Source organism: Tachyglossus aculeatus, chromosome 25 (assembly GCF_015852505.1).
Source record: "Tachyglossus aculeatus isolate mTacAcu1 chromosome 25, mTacAcu1.pri, whole genome shotgun sequence".
Lineage (NCBI taxonomy): Eukaryota > Metazoa > Chordata > Mammalia > Monotremata > Tachyglossidae > Tachyglossus > Tachyglossus aculeatus.
In genome coordinates, this window is record NC_052090.1 from 19,883,403 (window position 1) to 19,907,798 (window position 24,396).

The 24,396-nt window shown below is 43.8% G+C and overlaps 1 protein-coding gene across 4 annotated transcripts in view; it reads right to left on the reverse strand.

Moving 5' to 3' along the window:
• ASPH (aspartate beta-hydroxylase) overlaps positions 1 to 24,396 on the reverse strand; it is a 106,471-nt gene that overhangs the window by 14,737 nt on the left and 67,338 nt on the right. For all 4 annotated transcript variants that reach the window (XM_038766478.1, XM_038766476.1, XM_038766475.1 and 1 more), the window contains 6 exons: positions 17,698 to 17,783; positions 16,293 to 16,379; positions 11,921 to 12,071; positions 7,983 to 8,119; positions 5,125 to 5,223; positions 2,237 to 2,326 (listed from right to left, as the gene is read on the reverse strand). In XM_038766478.1, coding sequence (XP_038622406.1) covers positions 2,237 to 2,326; positions 5,125 to 5,223; positions 7,983 to 8,119; positions 11,921 to 12,071; positions 16,293 to 16,379; positions 17,698 to 17,783 — 650 coding nt within the window. The remainder of the gene's footprint in view (positions 1 to 2,236; positions 2,327 to 5,124; positions 5,224 to 7,982; positions 8,120 to 11,920; positions 12,072 to 16,292; positions 16,380 to 17,697; positions 17,784 to 24,396) is intronic.

Sequence of the window (24,396 nt, forward strand, 5' to 3'; positions counted from 1 at the left end):
AAGTGACCCCTTTTTATCTGCTTCTCAGGAGGGGGAGGGGAGGGAGAGAATCTCTCTCTCCAAAGCCTCATTTGCCTCCAAAAGCTCGCCAGTGGTTCCCAATATTCCACTTTGCCCTTTGCAAATCAGGATCTGCTTCTACCTTGTCTGTTAGTCTGTGCGACCCCACATTTTAAGCACTGGCCTTTTTCCCTCTTTAAGTTTGAAATTCGCTAAAGCCAGGAGGGTCCATGAGGACTACCGAGCCGAAGTGCAAGAACCCTTCCAAGCCTGAGAACTCTAGCGGAGTTCCCCCTTTAAACTGTAAGCTCCTTGAGGGCAGGGAACGTGTCTACCGAATCTGTTGACTTCTATTCTCCCAAGTGCTTAGCACAGTGCTCTGCCCACGGTAAGTACTTAATAAATACCATTGATTGATTAATTCAATCATTTAGCAGGGTGTCTGCTGTAGGAGCACACCATTGTGGAAAAACTAATCAAATATAAAACAAAGAGCAAACTCCGTGGGGTTAGAGCAGTGCATTGCAATCACTTCTGAAAGATTTCTTTTGCAGTAGGCAATCCATATTCAGTTGTAAAAGTGCCTTCCTTACAAATCAGGAGATTATTGAGGGTAAAGACCTTAATTGTCTTTCATCTAAAGGGAAAACAATTGCAGTCTCCAGCCTTTGAGATTTAATCGCCTGAAGTAATGCTGCTTCCCTTCCCCCCTCATCCCCAAATTGCTTTTGTCTAGTTGAGACTTGAGACGTTCTGCCTGCTTGTGTTAGACTAACCCCTTGTTCGTGCTTATCAAAAAATGACTTGACAGGAACTAAAAACAATCTAGAATTCATTTGAAGGAACGTGATCTGTGTGCCCTCAAGGAAAAGGAATTGCAATTTGGAAGTTTTAAAGAAAATGTATAGGTAACTTGGAGAAAACATCCTTTGACTGCGAGAGACTTTGGAATACAGACAACTGCACAGGACTGTGTAGTAATTACACCTGGGGCGATTTATTGACCGTTCCCAGGGAGGATACTATAACTTCTGGGCAGATGCTGCCCAAGGCCACAGCTGGGTGTCCATCACACAAAAATAATAATAATAATAACAACAATAGCATTTGTTTAAGGGCTGCCTATGTGCCTTTGCTAAGCACTAGGGTAGATATAAGATGAGAATAATAATTGCGGTATTTGTCAAGTGCTTACTATGTACCAAGCACTGTACTAAGCACTGGGGTAGCTACAGGATAATCACGTCAGATCCAATCCCTGTCCCAAATTGGACTCACAGTCTATTATAGGAGGGAGAATGGGTATTGAATCCCTACTTTACAGTTGAGAAAATTGAAGCACAGAGGAATAAAGTGACTTGTCCAAGGATACAAGCAGCATGGCTTATGGGAGTCAGAAGGAACTGGGTTCTAATCCCCTCTTCTAGACTGCGAGCCAGCTGTTGGGTAGGAATTGTCTCTATCTGTTGCCGAACTGTACTTTTCAAGCGCTTGGTACAGTGGTCTGCACACAGTAAGCGCTCAGTAAATATGATTGAATGAATGAATAATCCAGTTCCACTACATGTCTGCTGTGTGACCTTGGGCAAGTCACTTCACTTCTCTGTGCCTCAGTTACCTCATCTGTAAAATATGGGGATAAGAGTGTGAGCCCCATGTGGGACAGGGACTGTGTCCAACCTGATAAACTTGCATCTACCCCAGTGCTTTGGTACATAGGTACCTTGGTACCTAGCGCTTTGGAGGGCCTAGGAGAAGCAGCGTGGCTCAGTGGAAAGACCACGGGTTTTGCAGTCAGAGGTCATGGGTTCAAATCCCGGCTCTGCCAATTGTCAGCTGTGTGACTTTGGGCAAGTCACTTAACTTCTCTGTGCCTCAGTTACCTCATCTGTAAAATGGGGATTAAGACTGTGAGCCCCCCAGGGGACAACCTGATCACCTTGTATTCCCCCCAGCACTTAGAACAGTGCTTTGCACAAAGTAAGCGCTTAACAAATACCATCATTATTATTATTATCTGGAGCCCAGTCTGGCCTGCCCTGGTTTACCTCCCACTCTGGTTCTGACTGAGAGTGCTCCTAAGATGGTCATCGCTTAAACTACCCTCCAAGGCACGGGCAGCCAAGGCCTTCACGCTTTGGCCACATTCATCTGCAAACACCTTCTCCCAGTAACTTTCTCTGTGTTCTTAAGCTGGGACCCAAAACCAGGAGAGATGAGTCCCTGGGACTCTTACCTCTTTGTTGCCGACTCTCTGCATGGCGTCACCCAAATGGAAATAAAAACGGCCATCATCAGTGCCAGGGTCACCAGACTCCAGGCCCTCCTGGTGAAAGGATGAAACCAGAGGTACTGTTAGGTCAGAAATCCTAGTTCAGAGGCTGCTGTGGGAGAGTGGAGGGGAGGGGGAAGGTGAGGGGAAGGGAGAATAGAGAGGGGAAAGGAGGAGAGGAGAGGGTGCCTGCCATCCTCGGCCTTCAATTCTGATCGGCCCCAGGCCTACGGAGGCTAGGAGAAGCTCTCGCTGTGGCCACCACCCGAGGCTCCTTCCAATTTTAGGGTGTGGGAAGCTTTGGATGCATCAGGACTCTGGGTGACCTGGACTGTGCCTGCAACCTGAGGCCCCACTGTTCCCCTTTACCACCTGACCTGTTGGACTCTGAACTTTGTTGTTTATGCTTGTTTGTATTTTATTTTAATGGCATTTGTTAAGTGCTAACTCTATGCCAGGCACTGTTCTAAGCAATGGGTGTAGATACAAGCTAATCAGGTTGGACACAGTTCAGGTCCCACATAGGGCTCCCAGTCTAAGAAGAAGGGACACCAGGTACTTCATCCCCATTTTACAGAGGAGGACCCTAAAATACAGAGAAGTTAAGTGACTTGCTCAAAGTCACACGGTATGAAAGCGTATTAGAACCCAGGTCCTCTGATACCTAGGATGTACTATTTCCACAAGGCCCCACTGCTAACAAATACTATTACTACTACTAATTTATATGATTTAATTGGGGTGATAAACTTCTTGTGTCTCAAAAAGCAAAGGTGGAACAAGAGAAGAGGAGAAGCAGGGTCGCCCAGCGAAAAGAACACAGACCCAAAGGCAGGAGGCTATGCAAGACTGCAGAGAAGGAGCGAGTTCGGGCCTGGAGATGTTGATTTAGGAATCATCTGCACAGAGATGGGAGTTGAAGCCAGGGAGTGAATGAGTTCTCCCAGCGAGTGAGTGTAGAGGGATAGTAGAAGGGGACCCAAAACTGAGAAGGCTCAGTTTTGAGCCTAAGTGAGGGACTCCCTCACTTAGAGGGTGGGAAGCAGAAGAGAAGCTCAACAAAGACTGAAAAGGAGAGTATCACTGATGGGGTGCAGAAAGATGCGGAGGGAAGCAGAAGAGGCACTGGAAAATGAGAAGGATGGGATCATAAGCAGCAGCCCCAAACACAGTAGGGAACTGGTCTGGGAACCATGAGGGCCCTGGACTCTAACTAGGCTTCAAGGAACTTTCTGCATATTCAAATCTGAACATTTGAGCAATTGTCTACAACTTTATAGTTTAAAACATACACAAAAAGCTCACAACTCACAAAACACACTCATCTTTTTCCAGGTTTCTTCACTACCCTCCCCACATGGAGCATACCAAACCTAGGTATAGCATCTTTGCTCTTATAGTGGGTAAGAACCCCTCTACTCTCCTCAAGTCCGCTCTGCTCCTCAAGTCTCACCCCATTGGTCCATGACCCTGCCTCAAGCTTTTCGTCCCTGATACCCACCCCTGCCTCAAGTCTTTCTTCACTGGCCCATGATCCCACCTCAAGACTTTTCTTATTTTTTTCCTTATGATTGTTCTTATCAAGCACTGTTCTAAGAACTGGACTAGACACAAATTAATCAGGCTGGATACAGTCCCTGTCCCACATGGGGCTCACAGTCAAAGGAGAACAGGTAATGAATCCCCACTTTGCTGTTGAGGAAACTGAGACACAGAGAAGTTAAGTGACTTGCCCAAGGTCACACAGCAGGCAAGTGGCAGAGCTGGGATTAGAACCCATGTCCTCTGGCTCCCGCACTTGTGCTTTATCCACTAGGCCATGCTGCTTATCCAAGCAGCTTACCTGTTCATCCCACTGCCATAAGTCTTTCTCACTGGCTCATGTCCCTGGCTTCAGCTTCTCCTCATTGGTCCAAGTTCCTGCCGCACGTCTTTCTTCAGTAGTCATTTCCTCACTGGTTAGCCCACTGAGGTACCACCATACAAAGCCAGCTAATCCCATTCCCTCTTCTCCCCTGCTGAGTATCCCCAATGTGGTGGCATGCCACCAGTTGGGAAACACCCTAATGCTAACTGGGACAGTTTGGGAATCACTGGTCTAAACAAATCTGATACCTCCACTTTTAAGTGGCTTTCTTTGGTAAGCTCTTCAGTCCAAATGATAAATGATAGGTAATGATAAATGCCACCTGAGCCCAGTAGAAATAGTTTCAGAATGGGAAGAAATGAGCTGGTGACCCCTCCAAGCCTGGCCATTGATGCCCGCGAGTTCCCATGCGAACGCTAATGCTTCCCCTCTCTCCACCTCAGAGGGTCTGGGAGACATCACCATATGATGAAAAAAATATTTTTTCATTTAAATAATTTAAAGCACCCGCTACCTCAGGTCATGAATTCAACCAACTTAATTCAATTCCACTTCAAAGACCTGTAGTTATCTTACAGTTGCTTTTCTCTGGGAAAATCATGATTTCATGGTATTTAACTCGCTGACAGAATACTTTAAAAAAATCCCTTGATCACTATTTGTTCACTTTTTAAATCTCTGCTTAATTTTTCAAGATCAATACATGTTGCCAATTAGCTAGATTTTTAATGCTAATCTAGATAAGCACGAATGCATCTTTCCTTAAAGCACTCCTCATCAGCCCACTGTGTCCCCCCAGAAACCACTTCCAGGCATCGAACCTTCACAGCTGCTCTGCAGAGATGGGCCCAGGGCTCAGGACATCTGAATGGGTGGGCGGGCCAGGATATGGGGTTCCAGTTTTGGAGAGCAAAAATCTATCCACCCTCGAAGCCCAAGTAAAGAGGCCCGCGGAAGGGAAAGCAAGTGCAACAATGACAGGTACCTTCAGGTAAGGAATGCTTTCGGCAATCTTGTTCTCTGCCTTCAGGATGAAGCCATAATGCACTTTGGCAAAGCCGTCATTAGGAGTCAAGCTCAGAACCTAGCGCCAGGAAAAAGAAGTACTCCAGTTAGGTTGCTGAAATGTCACCAATTTCCCAAAGGGATATGTTCCTGATATATGGTTAAACCGGCAAATTACAACCTTATAGCTCAAAACCAACAAAATGACCTCGTGGCTCACCAACACTTTTCCCCTGAGTGTCACAAGGCCTTCACACTTCTGGGCACTATGAGAAACATGACTAGGGCAGACTGATTAGGTAGCTACCAAAACCAGCATAAACATTTGTGCAATGGGGTGTCTGGCTTACAGGGGAATTCCAATGTTCCTAGTGATAGGTGTGAACAAAAACACAAAACTGTTAAAAATGGGAACTAAATTGGCTTCTTTTGACAACAACAGAATGACCAGACTTGAAACCATCACCATTAACCAGACAAAAACTCCAAGATCTGCCATTGCAATTCAATGATTTATGGAGGTGATTTTGCTCCCACACCTAGATGTGCTATTGGGCAGGGCACAGCATAGCAACCAGGGGATCCTGGATAGGTAAGTCTTTCATTTCAGCTGCACTAGTATGTTTATTTTGCTACATGTATTATTTGGGGCACTTAGAGATGAATGAAGCTTCTCAATAATGAACCCCTGGGACTGGCCAGAAAAAGCACCAATCACTGTCAACTAATGAGTGCACAGGAAACTGGGTCCTTCCATCTACCGGGAAGATCCTGCTCACCCCCTTTCTGGCTACAGAGGAAGAGAAGACTCCTTTTCCCTCCTCCCATTTCTGCCACGGTATTTTCATGGCCGGCTGGAGGAGTGGAAGAAGAACCACCCAGAGGGGCTTGTGGAAAAGCTGAACAGTCGGTTGGGGAAAGAACAGTAGGTGCTCAGTCAATATGATTGACTGCAGAGTGGCCTGGGAAAGCCATGGGGGAAGTGTCACCAACTAGGAGACTGATTTCTCCTTTGTTTTGCATTCATGCCAATGCCACCCAGAAGTAGCCTCAGAGAGATTATGCTCTGTACACAGTAAGCACTCAATAAATACGTCTGAATGAATTACCAGCGCTGGATGGGACTTAAAACGGAAGGCCCAACACATCAGAGATTACACATCCGGGAAAGTTGGGAATGGCCCTCTCTAGTTTATGAAAACTTCAGATGCAATGAAGGGGGAAAAAAATGTAGACTCTCCAACTTTTTGTTCTTGGCTTTGGAATCAGAGAGAAATGAGCTTCTTTCCAGAACACAGTCATCAAGCCTCCTTCCAGGCAAGCTTCAGTCCCAGAAAAGCAAAAGGGCAAAAGCAATACCCCCAACGACACACACCACTTTCCCGATTTCAGTTCTACCAATGGTTGAGAGAGATGTTTGAAAGGTGTTTTGGGGTGAACATAATTTGGTGGCATTATCTGTAACCAACTTGGAAAATCCACGTCGGCCTTGGTTTCCCATCTAATCTCTGGATGGTTTCCTTCTCCCAAATTCAAGTGAACATTTATTGCATTGCGATCAAACTACATTCACTGCCCTGCCCATTATCACACCTGTAAATGGCTTTATCGGGAATATGGAATTTCACAGGTGGTTCACAATTACTTCCAACCTATGTGTTTCAAATATAAACTCTTAAAGTTTCAGACCATTTGTGTACTCTGTAAGAGATGACGGTCCTATTCTGTTCCCTTTCAGGAAACAAAAAGGCCCCGGTGAGAGAGATGTGGGACAACAGAGTGATCTGTGATGAGGTGCCAGCAGACATTGCCCTGGTCATGTTCGCTTTCTGGATGGGGAAGTGAGCGTGAAAAGATTTCTGTGCCAATGAAGTCTGCTGACTTTACGGAATCCCTTTAGAGTGGAGCAGCATTTGGGCCTAAAGAACACAGGTTATTAAATTCCAGACTGATAATGGCCTGAATAAATAGCTGGTGTTTCATGGCATAAAAGGACATTTAGTAAATTGCTCCTTCCACTCCACCAAATGACACTCTTGTAGCCTGCCAGGGACAGCGTGCTTCTAAAACTGGAAGTTTACACTTCTCTCCCATGAGGGATCAGGCCTAAGGGAAAGCTCAACAAAGAGAACTCTTTTTTCCCCACTGTGCACACTGGATTGTGAGTCCCTCTGCAAAGAGCCAGGGACCATGTCCATTTCTCAGCACTTAGAACAGTATTCTGCATACGGTGAATGCTTAATACTATTACTACTACAAGTCAGCCATTGAGGGCTCAACCCCATGAAGGTTTCTGCTATTCATTCATCAGTGACTTCGTAATTATAATCCAATTGTACCTTTGTGTCAAGACACGGCCACCTATCGGTATGGCATTTCTTTTAAAAAAAATGGCAGCTGTTTATATCACAGTACAATTTCAGATGCTAGCTTATATGTTAAACCAGCTTCTGATCATAAGTACATGATAAAAATGAGATGAAAACTTTGAGGCAAAACGTCCAGCAAGCCAACTGTAGAGAAGCAGCGTGGCTCAGTGGAAGGAGCACGGGCTTTGGAGTCAGAGGTCATGGGTTCAAATGCTGGCTCCCCCACTTGTCAGCTGTGTGACTTCGGGCAAGTCACTTAACTTCTCTGGGCCTCAGTTACCTCATCTGTAAAATGGTGATTAAGACTGTAAGCCCCACGTGGGACAACCTGATCACCTTGTATCCCCCCAGCGCTTAGAACAGTGCTTTGCACATAGTAAGCGCTTAATAAATGCCATCATCATCATCATCGTCAAATTACACCCAAAGGTCAAACTGGCAGTGACTTTTCGAAAAGACTGTTGCTCACCTCTTCGTAGACCTTTTTAGCATTGTCATTATCGCCTACCAAGAGGTACCCCACTCCGAGGTCATTCTTGAAGGAAGTGTCATTGGGAAACAGCTGAACCAGCCTCTGAAGAGTAACGATGGACCGTCTCATGTGACCTGATTTGGCGGGGAGGGGAGAAAAACAAAACAAAACACCCAAAATTAATTAATTTAATCATATTTATTGAGCGCTTACTGTGTGCAGGACACTGTACTAAGCACTTGGGAAGTACAAATCGGCAACACATAGACACGGTCCCTACCCAACAATGGGAATATATCAACAATCACAACACGCATTTGAAATAAACATTTTTTGGATCAACAAGTTACATTTCTGGTTAAAGGGTGATGATTTGAAACAAAATAAGCAGTGTTGCCAGTTGCTAAGGGTAGAATCTTGAGAGGTTAAATCTCCAAGCTAAAATGCTGTACCTGCTACTGAAATATATTACTACTAATAATAATATTAGTATAGGAACAGCATGGTGTAGTGGATGGAGCACAGATTTGGGAGTCAGAAGGACCTGGGTTCCTGATCCTGGCTCTGCCACTTGTTGGTAGTGTGACCTTGGGCAGGTCACTTGCCTTCTCTGTGCCTCATTTACCTCTTCCATAAAATGGGGATTAAGACTGTGAGTCCCACATAGGATATGGCTTGTAAATACCCCAGTGCTTAGTACAAAGCCGGCATATAGAGAAGCAGCGTGGCTTAGTGGCAAGATCACGGGCTTGGGAGTCAGAGGTCATGGGTTCTAATCCCGGCTCCACCACTTGTCAGCTGTGTGACTTTGGGCAAGTCACTTAACTTCTCTGGGCCTCAGTTACCTCATCTGTAAAATGGAGACTAAGACTGTGAGCTCCACACGGGGCAGCCTGATAATATTGTATCTCCCCTGGCGCTTAGAACAGTGCTTGGCACATATCAATCAATCAATCAATCGTATTTATTGAGCGCTTACTGTGTGCAGAGCACTATACTAAGCGCTTGGGAAGTACAAGTTGGCAACATATAGAGACAGTCCCTACCCAACAGTGGGCTCACAGTCTAAAAGTAATAGTGAGCGCTTAACAAATACCATAATAATAATAATTATAATATAGTAAATGCTTAACAAATACTATAAAAAATACCATGAAAAAATCCGCCTCCAAAGCAGACCTCAAAAAGGGACCATCATTAAGTAGTGACTTGGGTTTGTCATATTTTGTATTCTCATACACGCCGTGTACATTTAGGAAATCACTCAGAGTACATCATCCAGTATTGTGGCGCCCTCCGGTGGAGAATTCTAGGTACTGCACGGCAAAGGCAAAAACGGCCTCTACCCAAAGTAAAACTCCTGACTTTAGAATTCCTTTGGTTCCTTAAATTCATTCAATCGTACTTATTGAGCGCTTACTGTGTGCAGAGCACTGTACTAAGCGCTTGGGCAGTACAAGTTGGCAACATATAGAGACGGTCTCTACCCAACAGCGAGCTCACAGTCTAGAAGGGGGAGACAGACAACAAAACATATTAACAAAATAAAATAAACAGAATAAATACGTACAAATAAAATAGAGTAATAAATATGTACAAACATATATACAAATATACAGGTGCTGTGGGGAGGGGAAGGAGGTAAGGCGGGGGTGATGGGGAGGGAGAGGAGGGGGAGAGGAAGGAGGGGGCTGAGTCTGGAAGTAGCTACCCTCTAGGTGGTGATGGAACATACTTGGGGGATGCTTTACTTTGGTCATAACAGTGAATAATTATGGCACTTATTAAGTGCTCTTATCATACTGGACACTAAATCAATAAATACGATTGAATGAATGACCCAATTTTAAAATCGAGAATCAAGAAAATGGAGGCCCAGTTGAGTCGAATGAACTCCCCAGGGTCACACAGCAGGCTACTAGCAGTGCTGGGACTAGGACCCTGGCCTTTTGACTCCTGGTTCTTTCCATTAGGCCACACTGCCTGCCAATTAGTCATCCAGTTGGAGGATGATTCTTGTGCCAGCAGGGAGAGGCTGGAGAAGGCAGGCAGCATGGCCTAGGGGAAAATTCATGGGACTGGGTTCTAGTTCTGGGTCTGACACTGTCCTGCTGGGTGATTCTCAACAAGTCACTGACCCCCTGAAAGTAGGAAAAACAGATAACCACTGCTCCCTAGCTCTTAGATTGTGAGCCTTATGTGGGACAGGGACTGTGCCTGATCTCATCACCTTACTTAGGCACAAAGTAAGCCCACAGTACCTATCACCACCAAGAGACTGGGAAGGAGGTCTTTGCAGTGAGGGTGTTAGTGCCTGGTCTTGTGGGGAAAGCGATGGGAAAGGAAGTGGTGGGAGTGGGGAAGAGTGCTTGTGACACTACACTGGAGAAGAATCGGTTCAATTTAACGATAGATTGGTTGCAGAGTTAAGAATGAGAGAGGGGAATCATAGACAATTTAAAGGTTACAAGTTCAGGAGAGGGAGGACTGTGGTTCTGTTGACAGTTTCAAAGCCAAGGAAAGGCAATGTTTAGTCACATGACCAGTGAACTCGACTTTGGAAACATCAGGTAGGTGGTGAGGGGAAGAAATGTGGTCCTGGAGAGGTGGTCCACTAGTCTTCCTTTGCTCAAGTTCAAGTCAGTCATGAAGAGTGGCCCCCTCTCTCACAAGAAGTCTTTCAGATCCTCCAAAACAAGTAAACTTTGCTTCTCCAGCTACACAACCCCAAGTCCTTAAGCTTTCTTCATGGGATTTACCCAAGTGCCCCTGAAAACTCAGGTTATTTTCCTAGCAATTGGATGTACCCCAGAATCTGTTTCTACCCCAGTGCTCTGGCCACACGGGAAGCACTCAGTAACTACCATTACGAGGATGATGCTGGTGGTGACGACGAAGTCTTCCTTTTTGCCTGCCTGCCTGCCTCCCTCCCCTCTACTTCTTGTGCTGCCTTGCTGAGTCTGCTCTCAAATCTGTCGCCTGGGTGCCAGGCAGAAGAGCCAATAAATGTTGGGTCCAGGACTGACGCCGGCAAGACAGAGTTTGTTTTGCTCCTATGGGTGGTCTTGGTCCACTGATTCCCCACTCTCTGAATACAACTCTCTAAGCACCTGCTTGGAGTTGGTGAGCCAGACCATTCCATTTTCTGACTTGCTTTTTGAGTATACTATTCATGTATTTGTTAAGCATTTACCCTGTGTCAGGCACTGTTCTAAGCACTGGGGTAGATACAAGTTAATCAGATGGGACATGGTCCCTGTCCCACATACCGTGGGAGACAGAATCAAAGGTCTTGCTACCAGAAAGACAGAGTTCATCTGCCTCTGCTCCTTGATCTACCAGGCCTATGTTTCCACTGTTTAACAAGATTAGATAATCTGTACCCCCTAAACACTTGACCCCACCTTCTCAGCCCCACAGCAGTTAGGTACATAGTCTTACCCTCTGCCATTTCCCTGATCTGTTATTTATTAAGATCCATAGATACAGCTCTAGACTGTAAGCTTCTCATGGAGAGGGATCATATCTACCACCTCTATTGTATTAGGACAGTGGCTTATAACAAGCGCTTAACAAATACCCTTAAAAAACTGTTTTGTACTTTTCTGAGAGCTTAGTACAGTGCTCTGCATGCAGTAAGAACTCAGTAAATAACACTGATTGATTAATTTGTTCTTTATGAAACCAGGTTGGCTTTTGCCCAGGACACTATTCTTTTTAAGGAGCTTATGATGTGGTTTTCTGAAGATTTTTTTTTCCCTAGTTTTTCAAAGTACAGAAGTTAAGCTTTCCGAATATGTGGTTTCTACAGTGCTGCCCAGGCTGGCAGAGACAAATACTAGGCATCCAATTCAGGTCTCTCACATGCCTGAGTCTGGTTGAGCAACAGAGCTCCTTCAGCCCCTGCCTCCCCTCTCGAGTGAGCCTCAGTTTACCTAAAAACTGCTGCCGGTCAGAAAGACGCTTCAGACTCAGCTTGACCAGGTCTGTGGGGACATTGGGCAGATTGGGCACCTCCCCGTACGTCTCAATGGCTCTCTTCAAGATTTCATTGCTCCTTTTCTTCTCGGCCAAATCGTCTTCACACTAGAGGAACCCCAAAAGAGCGTCAAACAATTGTATTTATTGAGCGCTTACTGTGTGCAGAGCACTGTATTAAGTGCTTGGGAGAGTACAATATAACAGAGTTGGTAGGCATAGTCACTGCCCACAATGAGCTTATAGTCTAGAGGGGGAGACAGGAATTAATATAGATAAGTTAAATTATAAATAATTAATACTTAATAATGAATATAAATCAGTTAAATATAAATAAGTGTCACTAGAGGAACCCCAAAAGAGCATTACTACCACTGCATTCGTTGTTCCAGAGAGAAAAACCTGGCTAAGGATGAATGCTATGCATTCTTATCAGCTGGGGGACTGTCAGCAGAACTCTGCTCTAACTAGAAACTGGTTTTAGCTGTACTGGTTGTTCGTCATGCCCCAACTCAGGAAAAAGAGGTTGAAGGGGAGAAGGTCTCCAAGTTCAACTAAGCTTACTGCATCTGCTCTCCAGCAAGCCACCTTTGACTGGGATCATTCATTCATTCAGTTGTATTTCTTGAGCACTTACTGTGTGCAGAACACTGTACTAAGCGCTTGGGAAAGTACAATACGGCCATAAACAGATATCTTCCCTGCCAGCAGTGAGCTTCCTGGAACCATCCCGTTTCACTGCTACTGCATGGGTGGAATAATAATAATATAATAATAATGATGGTATTTGTTAAGCGCTTACTATTTGCCAGGCACTGTTCTAAGTGCTGGGGTAGATATAAGGCAATCAGGTTGTACCACATGGGGCTCACGGTCTTAGTCCCCATTTTACAGATGAGGGAACTGAAGCATGGAGAAGTTAAGTGACTTGCCCAAGGTCACCCAGCAGACAAGTGGCAGAGTCAGGATTAGAATTAATCAATCACTGTACTAAGCTGTTGAGCAAGTACACTACAATAGAGTTAGTATATGTTCCTGGCCGAAAAAGAGCTTACAGTCTAGATATGGTTAATGTTGAGAGGCGGTGTGGCTTAGTGGAAAGAGTGGGGCTTAGTCTGGGAAGGCCTCTCGGAAGAGATGCGAGAGAAGCAGTGTGGCTTAGCGGAAAGAGCACAAGGTTGGAGTCAGAGGTCATGTGTTCTAATTCTGGCTCTGCCACTTGTCTTCTGTGTGACCTCGGGCAAGTCACTTAACTTCTCTGTTCCTCAGTTAACTCATCTGTAAAATGGGGAGTAAGACTGTGAGCCTCATGTGGGACAACCTAATTACCTTCTACCTATCCCAGCGCTTAGAACAGTGCTTGGCACATAGTAAGCTCTTAACCAATACCAGCGTTATTCTTATTATTGAATGGTTGTAATGAATGGCTGGATCACAAGGTCTGTTTTTCCATAAATTTACTTTGGGAAGTAGGGATTTGTGCCCACCTTTGCTCAAGCCAGCCACATTCAGCTGGAGTGGGGCACGACCCATCTGGGACCTAAAAGGCCAGATGCCTGTGTCCTACCCCAATCCCCTCACACCAACGGTGGGGAGCCAACTCTATTATTCCCAGTCACGTCTCCTCTTGCCTCTCTCTGACACTCCAACTTTCCCTGTATGCTCCTCTGCTGGAGCTTCATGCCTGCTCCCATCACCACGGAGACCAGGCCCGGCTTCAGTCTGGCAGCATCAGCCACTGTGCCAGGCAGCCTGAGAGGCAGGGGCCAGAAGCTCAAAGCGGAGGGCTTAGAGGGACCCAAATTGCAAGGATCCGAGAGAGGAAGGGGCAGCGATCCCTCTCCCAGGCCCACCAACAGCAGAACAGAATTGGGTAGAATGGGGTAGCCTGAGCCCTCTGCCTCTTCCATTCTCACCTCACACTGGGTTGCCTTCCTACCTGAGTGCTGGCCGGAGCAGAAAACTCTCCCTCCAAGTCACTGACTGGTAAATGGCAAGGAAGTGGTAAGGCTGATCCTCCTACAGTGATCTGTGTGGCAGGTGTGACTTAAGGAGCTGGAGCTATGGCACAACTCAGTGCATGATGTGTTTCTCGATTTTAAGTATGCTGGTCAATTAGAACTGGCGGTATGCCTAAGCTATTATTTTTAAGGACTAGAGCAGACTTTTCTAATGGATAGAAAGTAAGCCTAAAATAACAAAAATCAACAGCAACATAAAAATACCCCGACTTTTGAAAAAGTGGAAGAACTACTGGAGATGAGGGCATTGTGATTCACAAAAAATGCTAGCAGCCTACATCGTATTAAACACGCACGCTTTGTGGCAGAAATCAAATTCTCTTTGTACTTCTACTTCAACTCTTTTCCCAAATTGAACTAGATCTTTTGGATAGTATTCTGACAGAAAACCTCAACTTTGTGAGGATTGGCAGCAGCCGAAACCGCCCCCGCCCTCCCAAACCTCAAGTTTCCTGTTATAAAATCTAGTCTGAGTAGAGCCAATTAATACATTTCTAATTCTTTTCAGTCGGAGTCACACAACATCCGAGAAGTGTTCTGGTGACACCCCTCTGTGCTCTATGCCCTCTTCGAGTACAGAAGATGTCTTTGAGAAGAAGGATGGGGCATTCTCATAACTGCATGTCTCACAGCCGAATTCCTGACTCATTAAGCTGCCACCTTTATTTCACCTTTATATGTTCAAAAGTGTTCCTGAACTGGAGAGGGGAGGAATCAAAGATGACGCATCCACCAATTCTTAGGGTTTAGGACGGAAGTTCCCCTGTTTCACCGAAGTGCCCCAGCATAATGTTTAGGAGTCAAGGTTCTAAATCGCCCACTCTCTCTTTCCACCATAGTTGAAAAATATTGAATTGCTCTTTTTTGGGTAAACAGTGGTTTGATACTTGGTATCGAAATGATAAAAATCTTTTCTCAGAAATTTATGGACACCTGCAACCCCATTAAACCCCAATTAGGAATAGATAGCAATAACATGTAATTGCAGTAATGCAATGCTGTGAAGTTTACCTTCTCTCAGTCCTTATCTACCCAAACCTGACTAGACTGCTCTTGACTGACTAGAATACTCTAGGCTATAACCTTTCCTCTAAACTGTAAACTCATTGTAGGGAGGGAATATGTTTGTTATATTGCTGTATTGTACTCTCTCAGGTGCTTAGTACAGTGCTCTGCCCACAGTAAGTGCTCAATACAACTGATTGTTTGATGACACATCATCATCAACATTGAGAGTCAATTTATTTAGCAGATCCCTCTAGACTGTAAACTCATTAAGAACATGGAACATGTCTGCTAATTCTGTTGTATTATACTCTCCCAAGAATAATACACTAGTACATATAATTCCACTCTAGTTTTCTTCCTGAACATTTAGTTTTACAACCATCTATGTATTGAAATGGCTTTTTCATTCCCACTGTTAAAATTCAATTTGGCACACATTGAACATTTCTGCCTTATGCCACATTACCACTCACATTAATAACATCTCATGGCAGAAAGGATTAGAGACTGATGACTGAGGGCCATCTTTTCATCCCCGTTCAGTGAAGACATTACCAAAGACAAAGGGTTGTAATTGAAAGTACATTTAGACTTTCAGCCAATGTCACGATCACTTCAATTTGACAATCAAAATGGCACAGTACATTTGTCGTAATTTCATTAGCCTTTTGAATTATTTTTGGTCATCAAAAACACTACCCTTATGAAGTTGTTTCTCAGCCAATCACGGTCAGCGGGACTCACATTCGACAAAGACTGAAGGCCACAGACCCGTTTCCATCTGAACTGTTACAGTAAACATAATCACATGCAAACCTAATGTGCTGCAGTCTTCTAAGACATTGTAATGAACAAAATATTAACATCTTTGATGCTAATCCAGGATACTCAATTTGGGTTTGAGTATATAGGACACAGCCTGAGAAAGGAACAAGGAGAGGGAAAAGTCAGAGGAGGAGAGGGGCCAAGGGCAGGAAAAGAATTTGGTTTGGAGCAAAAACTGTTAAGACAACAAACGTAAAGATGCTTATGAAGTCTACAATTTTTATGCAGCAAGTTGCAGAAGACAACAGAGAAAAGTAGTCTACATTAACCTTTATCGATAGCCTCATCATTAGAAAAGGCATTATTACCACCATTGACATGTGAACTTTTCCAGCACTAAGATAACTGTCCCCACATCGTTTGGGAGAATGGGCCGGGGTGTCGAGCTCCATTAGGGGTTCAAGAACAAACTTTTGAGTAGGTCCCTGAGCAAGATGCGCCAACAAAGACTGCGACAGAGAAGGTTTCTGGATACCTGGGCTTTCCCGTATCTCGCTCGTGGGCTCTGAGGGTACTTCCGCACCAGCTCTTCATAGGACGCCACAGCTTCCTCCACTTTTCCCTGACAGGAAGGAATATTCCCATTAACAACTGTAAATTCCCAGTGATTCCTCATGTGCACTGTTTAAACACTGTGAAGGTGTTCATCAACCCAGGTATATAAAATGCAGCAAGTCAAAATGACGTTCACTACAGGATCACTTTCCCTTGTGTGGTTTTACTGGCCATTGGTCAGTTTTGCACAGAGATCATCCCTGCGTATTTGAACCCATAAATAAGACAGTAGGGTAGCCTTCAAGCAGCTTAATTTGTTTTCCTGGTTTTCAAAAAGTCCGTGAAGTCCTGTCTTACAATTGAGGCTAGGAAAATGAATCCTTGCTCAACCAGATCGAACAACAGGAGTAACCTAAAGGACTTCAATTTATCCGAGAGGAAAATACTTGTAATGTAATAATTAATAGAAAATGGCTAACACACAAATGGAATGGAACAACTGACCAGAGGGTATTTACTGGTGGGCATTGAGACGGAAGGAATGAAAATGTATTAGAGTGTTAGATTCTGGTCAGGCATCCATGGAGAACTGTACCCTCCCCTCTCTTGCCAAGGCTGAGAGGGATGGGGGGGGTGGAGGTGAGTCCAGGTGCCACTGCTGGAAAGGGAGGGTTGAGGAAAAAACATTTTCCTAAAAGGGTAAGGTGGGAAGGGCTGGAGCCATTCCCGGTTTGCCAGCAGCTTCTCATCCCTGCTCCTCCCTTATTTTTTGTTTAATGTTATTTGTTAAGTACTTACTATATCCCAGGTGTTGTACTAAGTGCTCAGGTAGATACAAGATAATCAGGTTGGCCCAAACCCAAGTCGCAAATGGGGCTCACAGTTTTAATCCCCATGAGCCACAAATGAATTAAGTGACTTGCTCAAGGTCACAGCAGAATAGTGGCAGAACTGGGATTAGAACCCAGGTCTTCTGATTCTCAGGCCTGTGCTCTTTCCACTAGGGCACACTGCCTTTTCTGTTCCCAGCTATTTAAAGCACAGATCCTCTTTACTTCCCAGCAAAAGGTGGTATATGCTACCTGACTTGCTGTTTTATTATTAAATCAGTAAAAACTTCCCTGAAATGCTGCCCAAAATGAGCACATTTTTTGACTTCAAGGCAAGGTTCAACTCAGTTTTTAAGGTTCGTTGAGCCTGTAATCTTTTAAAGAACTTTAGAAATAGACCGAAGAATCATGGGTGCTTTCATACACTGGGCTTATTGACTCTCGTTTCACTGAGTCTGAGGAGAATAAATGTGAGTTTCCATTAAAGTCATTATATTCTCTACATTCAAAAAATCACCACCCAGGTCAAACTGAACCCCCCAAAATGGAGCTTACCTTTTTTCGTAGTTTTTCTGCTGCATCAAGTTCTGCCTTAATAGTCTTGTCAAACTTATTTAAAAGTTTGGGTTTCTTTTTCTTAGCTGAAAGAGGAAAAAACATATTCATGGTATCCAAGTCATACTACTGGTCACAAAGGATTTTTTTTTCTTTTCCCTCATTCAGAAATTACTAGACAATCTTTCAGGAGAATACACCCTGGATATTCTTAGGAGAGCAATTTTTCACACCTGTTCCCTTTCATAATTTTCTCTTCATCACTTGGGCCAGAGCAGTAAAGTTCAATCAGGTTTGACCACCAGTGGCCAGAAAACTGAAAAGCCAGTGATTAGTGTATGAAGTTGAAATCCCTCTATTCGCTTTTGAAAATGACCAAATAAACCTGCTGATGGAAGAAATGTCTATGGAAATGAATGCAGCAGAGAATGGGATATTGCCGATAACACCCAACTATACTGTGTGAACCTAACTTGACAGAAATTTAAAAGGATAGCCCCCAGTTCGTAAGAAACATTTGGAGACACTGAGAACAGGCAAGCATTACTTAGTACTACTAAGTACAGCTAAAGGATTAGAAGAATACAATTAAATTTTGCGATGATGATAATACTAATAATGAAAAATTATAACTGTGGCATTATTTTAGCGCTTACTATATGCCAGGCACTATATGAGTGTTGGGGTAGACACAAGCCCTGTCCCACACAAGGCTCACAGTCTAAGGGGGAAGAAGAATAGGAAATCCTCATTTTACAGATGAGGAAACTGGGGCACAGAGAAGTCAAGTGACTTGTCCAGGCAACATAGCAGGCATATGGGAGAGGCAGGACTAGAACCCAGGTCTTCTGGCTCCCAGCTCCATGCTGTTTTCACTAGACAACGATAGAAAGACTGTTGGAAGTATGGAAGACCCACAGGAGGCCTGGAACTATGTGGGCTGACCTAAACAAGTTCTCAGTCTGAGCCTCACTAGGATCCACTGAGCGGTGTTGAAGGCCCGAAGCACAAGTTCAAGAACAAGAATAGTATCAACAATTATTAATGTTCTGTTTAAGAACTGACCACATGCCAAGCATTGTGCTAAGCCCTGGGGTAGGTACAATAGGAAAAGTATCAGTGGCAGAGAACTGAGATTGGAATCATGGTCTCCTGATTCAGAAGTATAGGCTCTTTTCAATCACTAGTAATTACTGAGCACAAACTGTGTGCAAAGTACTGGGAGAATACAACAGAATTGGTAGACATGTTCCCTGCTGACAGGGAGCTTACAAAGGTCACAGAGAAGCCTCCATTAAAAAAAAAATAGAGGGTAGGTGTAGATGGGAGAGTGTGGAGAAAGGGCACACAGAAGCTTGAATTCAGCACTGGAGAAAGGCGAAAAAAATCTACAAAAAAACCTAGCAAAAAAGTGAGGAATGTGGTGGGATTTTGGAGAAATGGGAAGAGAATGTGTAAATTTGTTTTAAGTTTAGCCAGATCATCAGTTCTGCCATAACACGTTTTCATTATGCATCTTGGCTAGAATGCTATTGCAGAATTGAGGAACTTATTTCTGACAACACTCACCTATCTGGATATGACACGGTACACCATATGAAGAAGTGGTTTTATGACTACATGCAGTGTTGACACAGCAAGAATGCTACAATACCATTTCTCTTTAATGCCAGGAACGCAATTGTGAGGTTATGAGAACCAACTGCATGTGTGTTAGGAATTCAATGATTAACCTAATAGTCCTTAACTAAGGGGATGGGGAGATAGAAAATAAAACCCCCCAAACCAAAGTATTCCTTTAATGAACTAATTTTATATTATGAGACATTTACCCTGAACTGAGGATGTCAACAGTAAAAATTTTCCTTCAGACTTATGCTGTGCTCTCCTGGCAGATCTGCTGTCATTTTCCTGAGACACTTTTGCATGAGCAAAATGAGTACCTTGGCGACCCAGGGCTCTGCTGAAATGAGACATTAAATCCCACTGCTGTAAATCCACATTCTCATCAAGCGTCAGTTCACTCCTGAAATTCTCAGTCTCTACTTGAAATGTCTCAAACTACTATTATACATGCTCTTGGGGTTGTACTCTTGTTTTAGATAATCAGGTAATGCTCAAGAATATTAAATTGAAAAATGTGGCAAGAACAAGGGAATGACAGGATAAAACAACACAGATTTTACATGATGTCTGACAACAAAAATGAATGTCTGCTAGATTGTAAGTTTTTTGAGGGCAGGGATCATGTCTACTAACTTTTTGCACACTCCTAAGTACTTAGTTCAGTGCTCTGCACCCAGTAAGCACTCAAATTCCACTGATGATGACAACAATGATGAAAAAGGGAGCAGCACGGTTGGGATAAAGAGGGAAAGGGAAGAGAATAGGAGAAGAGTGAAACCCTCAACAGTTAGGAGATCTGACTTGAGTTTGTGAAATTTTGACATGGCCTCGGGCGAGGCATGGGTGGCCTGCTGGAAGAAAAGTAGAATTGGGAGACAGGAGCCTCAGGTTCAAATCGAAGCTCTTTGATGTCTGATTAAGCTAGTTTTCTCATTGGAAAAATCACTCAATCATATTTATTGAGCACTTACTGTGTGCAGAGCACTGTACTAAGAGCTTGGGAGAGTACAACAGAGTTGGCAGTCACATTCCCTGCCCACAAGGAGCCTACAGTCTAGAGGAAAGGTGAAGTTTAGGACACAAAACAACTTCAGCTTCAAAAATACAATTTTAAAGCAGTATTTGTCTGAAAATTACACAGTGAAGTTCGTCGAGAATTTATCCCCTCACACATCCATTAAGAATTCAATAACTTCTGACGGAAATGGTTTAATAAGGTGTCATGGGGAGTGGCTTGCTTTTCACTCTCCACTGTAGAAAACACTGAAATTGATGTCCCACTCCTCACCTTGTTTTTCATGTTCGTCACTGCATTAGAACAAACATGACAGAAACAATGAGATCCACTTTCCTATATCCTGAAGGATGGAATCCATTATCATCAGTTCATACCACCTCTGTCTCACACAATTTTAGGTACGTGAACTCCAAAAATCTAGGATGCAGGGAGGTGGAAGAAGTCTGGTTAAATAAAATCGGGTGCTATAATGCCTTAATTGAAACAGAAACTGATTCTTTGAGTTCTACCAGTCTATTTTTATCAAAACAGGGCAAAAAGCAAATTGGAATTTAGTGCACTAGAACATGACTATTTTTAGAACAGAGTAAATCAGATGAATTCAGACTACATGGTTTCATCTTTCCAAATCAGTTGTAAATGTTCAATTCTGTTTTACTTTACTCGAGTTGATTGCTCTTTTTTCTTTATCAACGATGATGATCTTAAAGGGAAATATTTATGTAAAGGTTTATTTAAAAGGAAAATGTTAACTCAAGAAAATACAAAGTGTCAGTGCTTTTCAGATTATTCTACTATTTAAGTAGGGGAGCAGGTGGGTCAGATGTTCAGAAAATTCAACCTGTGAAGTGTAGAGAAATTAAATACCAACACGTGTTCCCAAAAGGTTTCAACAGGGATGACTAGTTTGATCACCAAATACCTTTCTTTGTCATTCATAAGCAAAAATTAGGTAAGGCTTTCCCTACTGCTAGCCTTCACGCTGAGGTATGAATTAAGCTTACCTCCCAAAGAGCAGCAGAGGATCCTGTATGAGGAAATACAATTAACTCTAGAAATGCTTCAAGCTGACCTTTGCTGGCTGACTGTTCTTTGGGAAGACAGAAACAACTGTGTTGAACCCCAATGTATCCCCTTTTGAGCTTATTCCTACCCCATGCTATCTACTTGTTACATGAGAATTACTGAAATTATTCCTAAGTAGTATGATGAAAGGATGCCAACTTAGAAAATTCTGGTGAAATCGTCCTATTTTTAGCATTTTTCTAAGCTTTATGTTGGCAAAGGGGACAACAACCCACACCATCCTGTTGTGGAATAATGGAGTTTCGTTCTCCTCAGAATTTAATATAGACTACAGACTGGCAGGAGCTCAACCCACCAACCTGGCCCCAAACAGTTAAACCAAATATTATTCAGCAGAGAGACACTAACTAATGCAATGGAGTAAACATTATATAAAGGGCAATTATTTTTATCTGCCTGTTCTACTGAAATGCTGTGAGAGTCACCTGGGAACTTTCATCAGAGCCTTGCAAGTATTCAAGTACATTAAACGTACTCTGCTGTCTCCCTATAGGGTTATTTTAATAAATTAAACATCACTCGCCTTCTAGTGTAATAATCCATTAACAGATGTGACCCCATATGTTAAATTTGAAATTAGACACACTAAGTGATCGGCTTTATGAACAAAAGAGAAATTCCTCCCGTGCCAACATATAGCCAAAAATAACCTACTCCCCTGACCCCTTGGCACAGATATGTAAACTCTCTCTAATTGTGCTAGCTCAAAGATGGCCCTAAAATCATCCCATGCCAATAGCCGTCCCAGACCAGGCAGAATTAACCCAGGGTGGGGGCAGGCGTGGAGAGAATGGATTCTTCCCTGGAATCAAAAGCGCTGAATGCTGTACATAATAATAATAATTTTTATTTTCATTGGTTCCTGCTGTGGCATGAGCTCTTCATTTGCCAAGGATGGGTGAAAATTGGCCTTCCTCTCTGGCCTGTGATTTCTGATTGCTAGCTGGCAGAAGCAGGGGTAAGGTCTGCTTTAGGAAGGGCTAAACAGGCCATCAGCATGTGCAAAAAGCCCCTTACATAATATGCTTTCAAGCTAGCAATGACGGAGAGGGCCAAGGGTCCCTTGGTGCCTTTCCACTTGTGTCAAGGGAGGAAAAACTGGTTTCAAAGTTTTCTTATCATCCCTTACAGGCCTGAAGATGTCTGGACAGTCTCTCCAAATATGCCCCTTGTTTCTCACAGTCAACAAGTAAACGTTGAGCCGAGTCTCCAGAGAAAATCCCAAACCTACACACCCCGTCGGGCACGAGAGGAAGTGAGTTGCCTTAAAACCTTTAACAGTTTAAAAAAGTCAGCGATAGATGCTTGGATGGCAGCAATTCCATAACAAAAGTATAATACAGACCACTAGACTCTAAGCTTCTTGAGGGCAGGGATCGTGTTTCCCAACTCTATTGTTTTCTCCCAAGCACTTAGTACAGAGTTCTACACACAGTGAGTGATCAATAAATACCACTGATTCATTAATTAATTGGGTATCCACCTATAGTTCAAAACTATAAAAATAACAGCTAATGCTCATGTATACATTTGCCTCCTGCTTTTTCTACCTCTCCAAGTGCTCCTTTCAGACTCTTTTGCTGGCTTTTTCTGTCTCTCACCCCCAACCCTGGGGTTCCTCCGGGACATGACATAGGTCACCTTCTCCTCTGACTTGACACTCACCCCACAGCGGGGGGTGTCACCTGCTCCCATGGCTTCAACCACCACCTCTTTGGGGATGGCTCTCAAATCGTCCTCAACCTCCTCACATTTCCTCTTGCCTCCGGGACATCCCCATGTGGATCAGGCCCCTGAAGTTCAATAAGTCTAAAACTGAACTCCTTATCTTCCCATCCAAACACTCTCCCCCTCCTTGTAAGACCACCATCTTCTCAATCAATCAATGGTATTTATTGAGCACTTACTGTGTGCAGAGTGCTATATTACATATTTTGGAGAATACAAGAGACCAGATACGACCTCTGCCCTCGAGACCTCTCCAGCTGTGAAGCCCTCAAGGTTGACATTATCCTTGACTCCTTATCTTCCCTCCCAAATCCTCTCTCCCTCCTTATAAGACCACCATCTTCTCAATCAGTGGTATTTATTGAGCACTTACTCTGTGCAGAGTGCTATATTACATATTTGGGAGAATACAAGAGACCAGATATGACCTCTGCCCTCAAGACCTCTCCAGCTGTGAAGTCCTCAAGGTTGACAATATCCTTGACACCTCTTTCCTCCCTCTTTTTCAATTCCCACATTCAATCTGCTACCCACCCCTTCCTCTCCATCCAAAGTCACTGGTTCAGGCATCTGCATGTCCTGGTTTGATTATGGTTTCAGCCTCGTCACTGGTCTCTCCACACTCTGCTGCCCTGATCATTTTTCTAAAATGCCATTCTGTACACAGCTCCCCCTCCTGAAAAGCCTTCAGTGGATATCCATTTTTTGCCCTATCGACAAACTCCTAACCATCAGCTTTATGGCACTCAATCAGCTAGCTCTCTCCTACTTATCCACTCTTCTATTATACCCCAACGTGTTCTCTTCATTCCTCTTTAGTTACCTTATTGACCGCCCCATTTTCAGCTCTGCCACCTCCGACTTTTGGCTCATGCTCTTAACCCTAATCTCCTTCAACCTCTCTTCAAATCTTGCAGATCACAGTTCTCTTGTATTCTCCAGGCCTCATTAAGCTAAGGCTTTTACTCAGGGGCTGGTATTTTTTTATTATTATTTTATGGTATTTGTTAAGGGCCTTCTATGTACCAGGCACTCTACAATGTGCTGGGGTAGACACAATATAATCAGGTTGGATACAGTTCCTGCACCACAAAGGCCTCACAGTCTTAATCCCCATTTTACAGATGAGGTAACAGAGGCACAGAGAAGTTAAGTGACTTGCCCAAAGTTATATAGCAGATAATTAGCAGAGCCAGGATTAAAACCTAAGTCTTCTGATTCCCAGGCCCGTGCTTTCCACT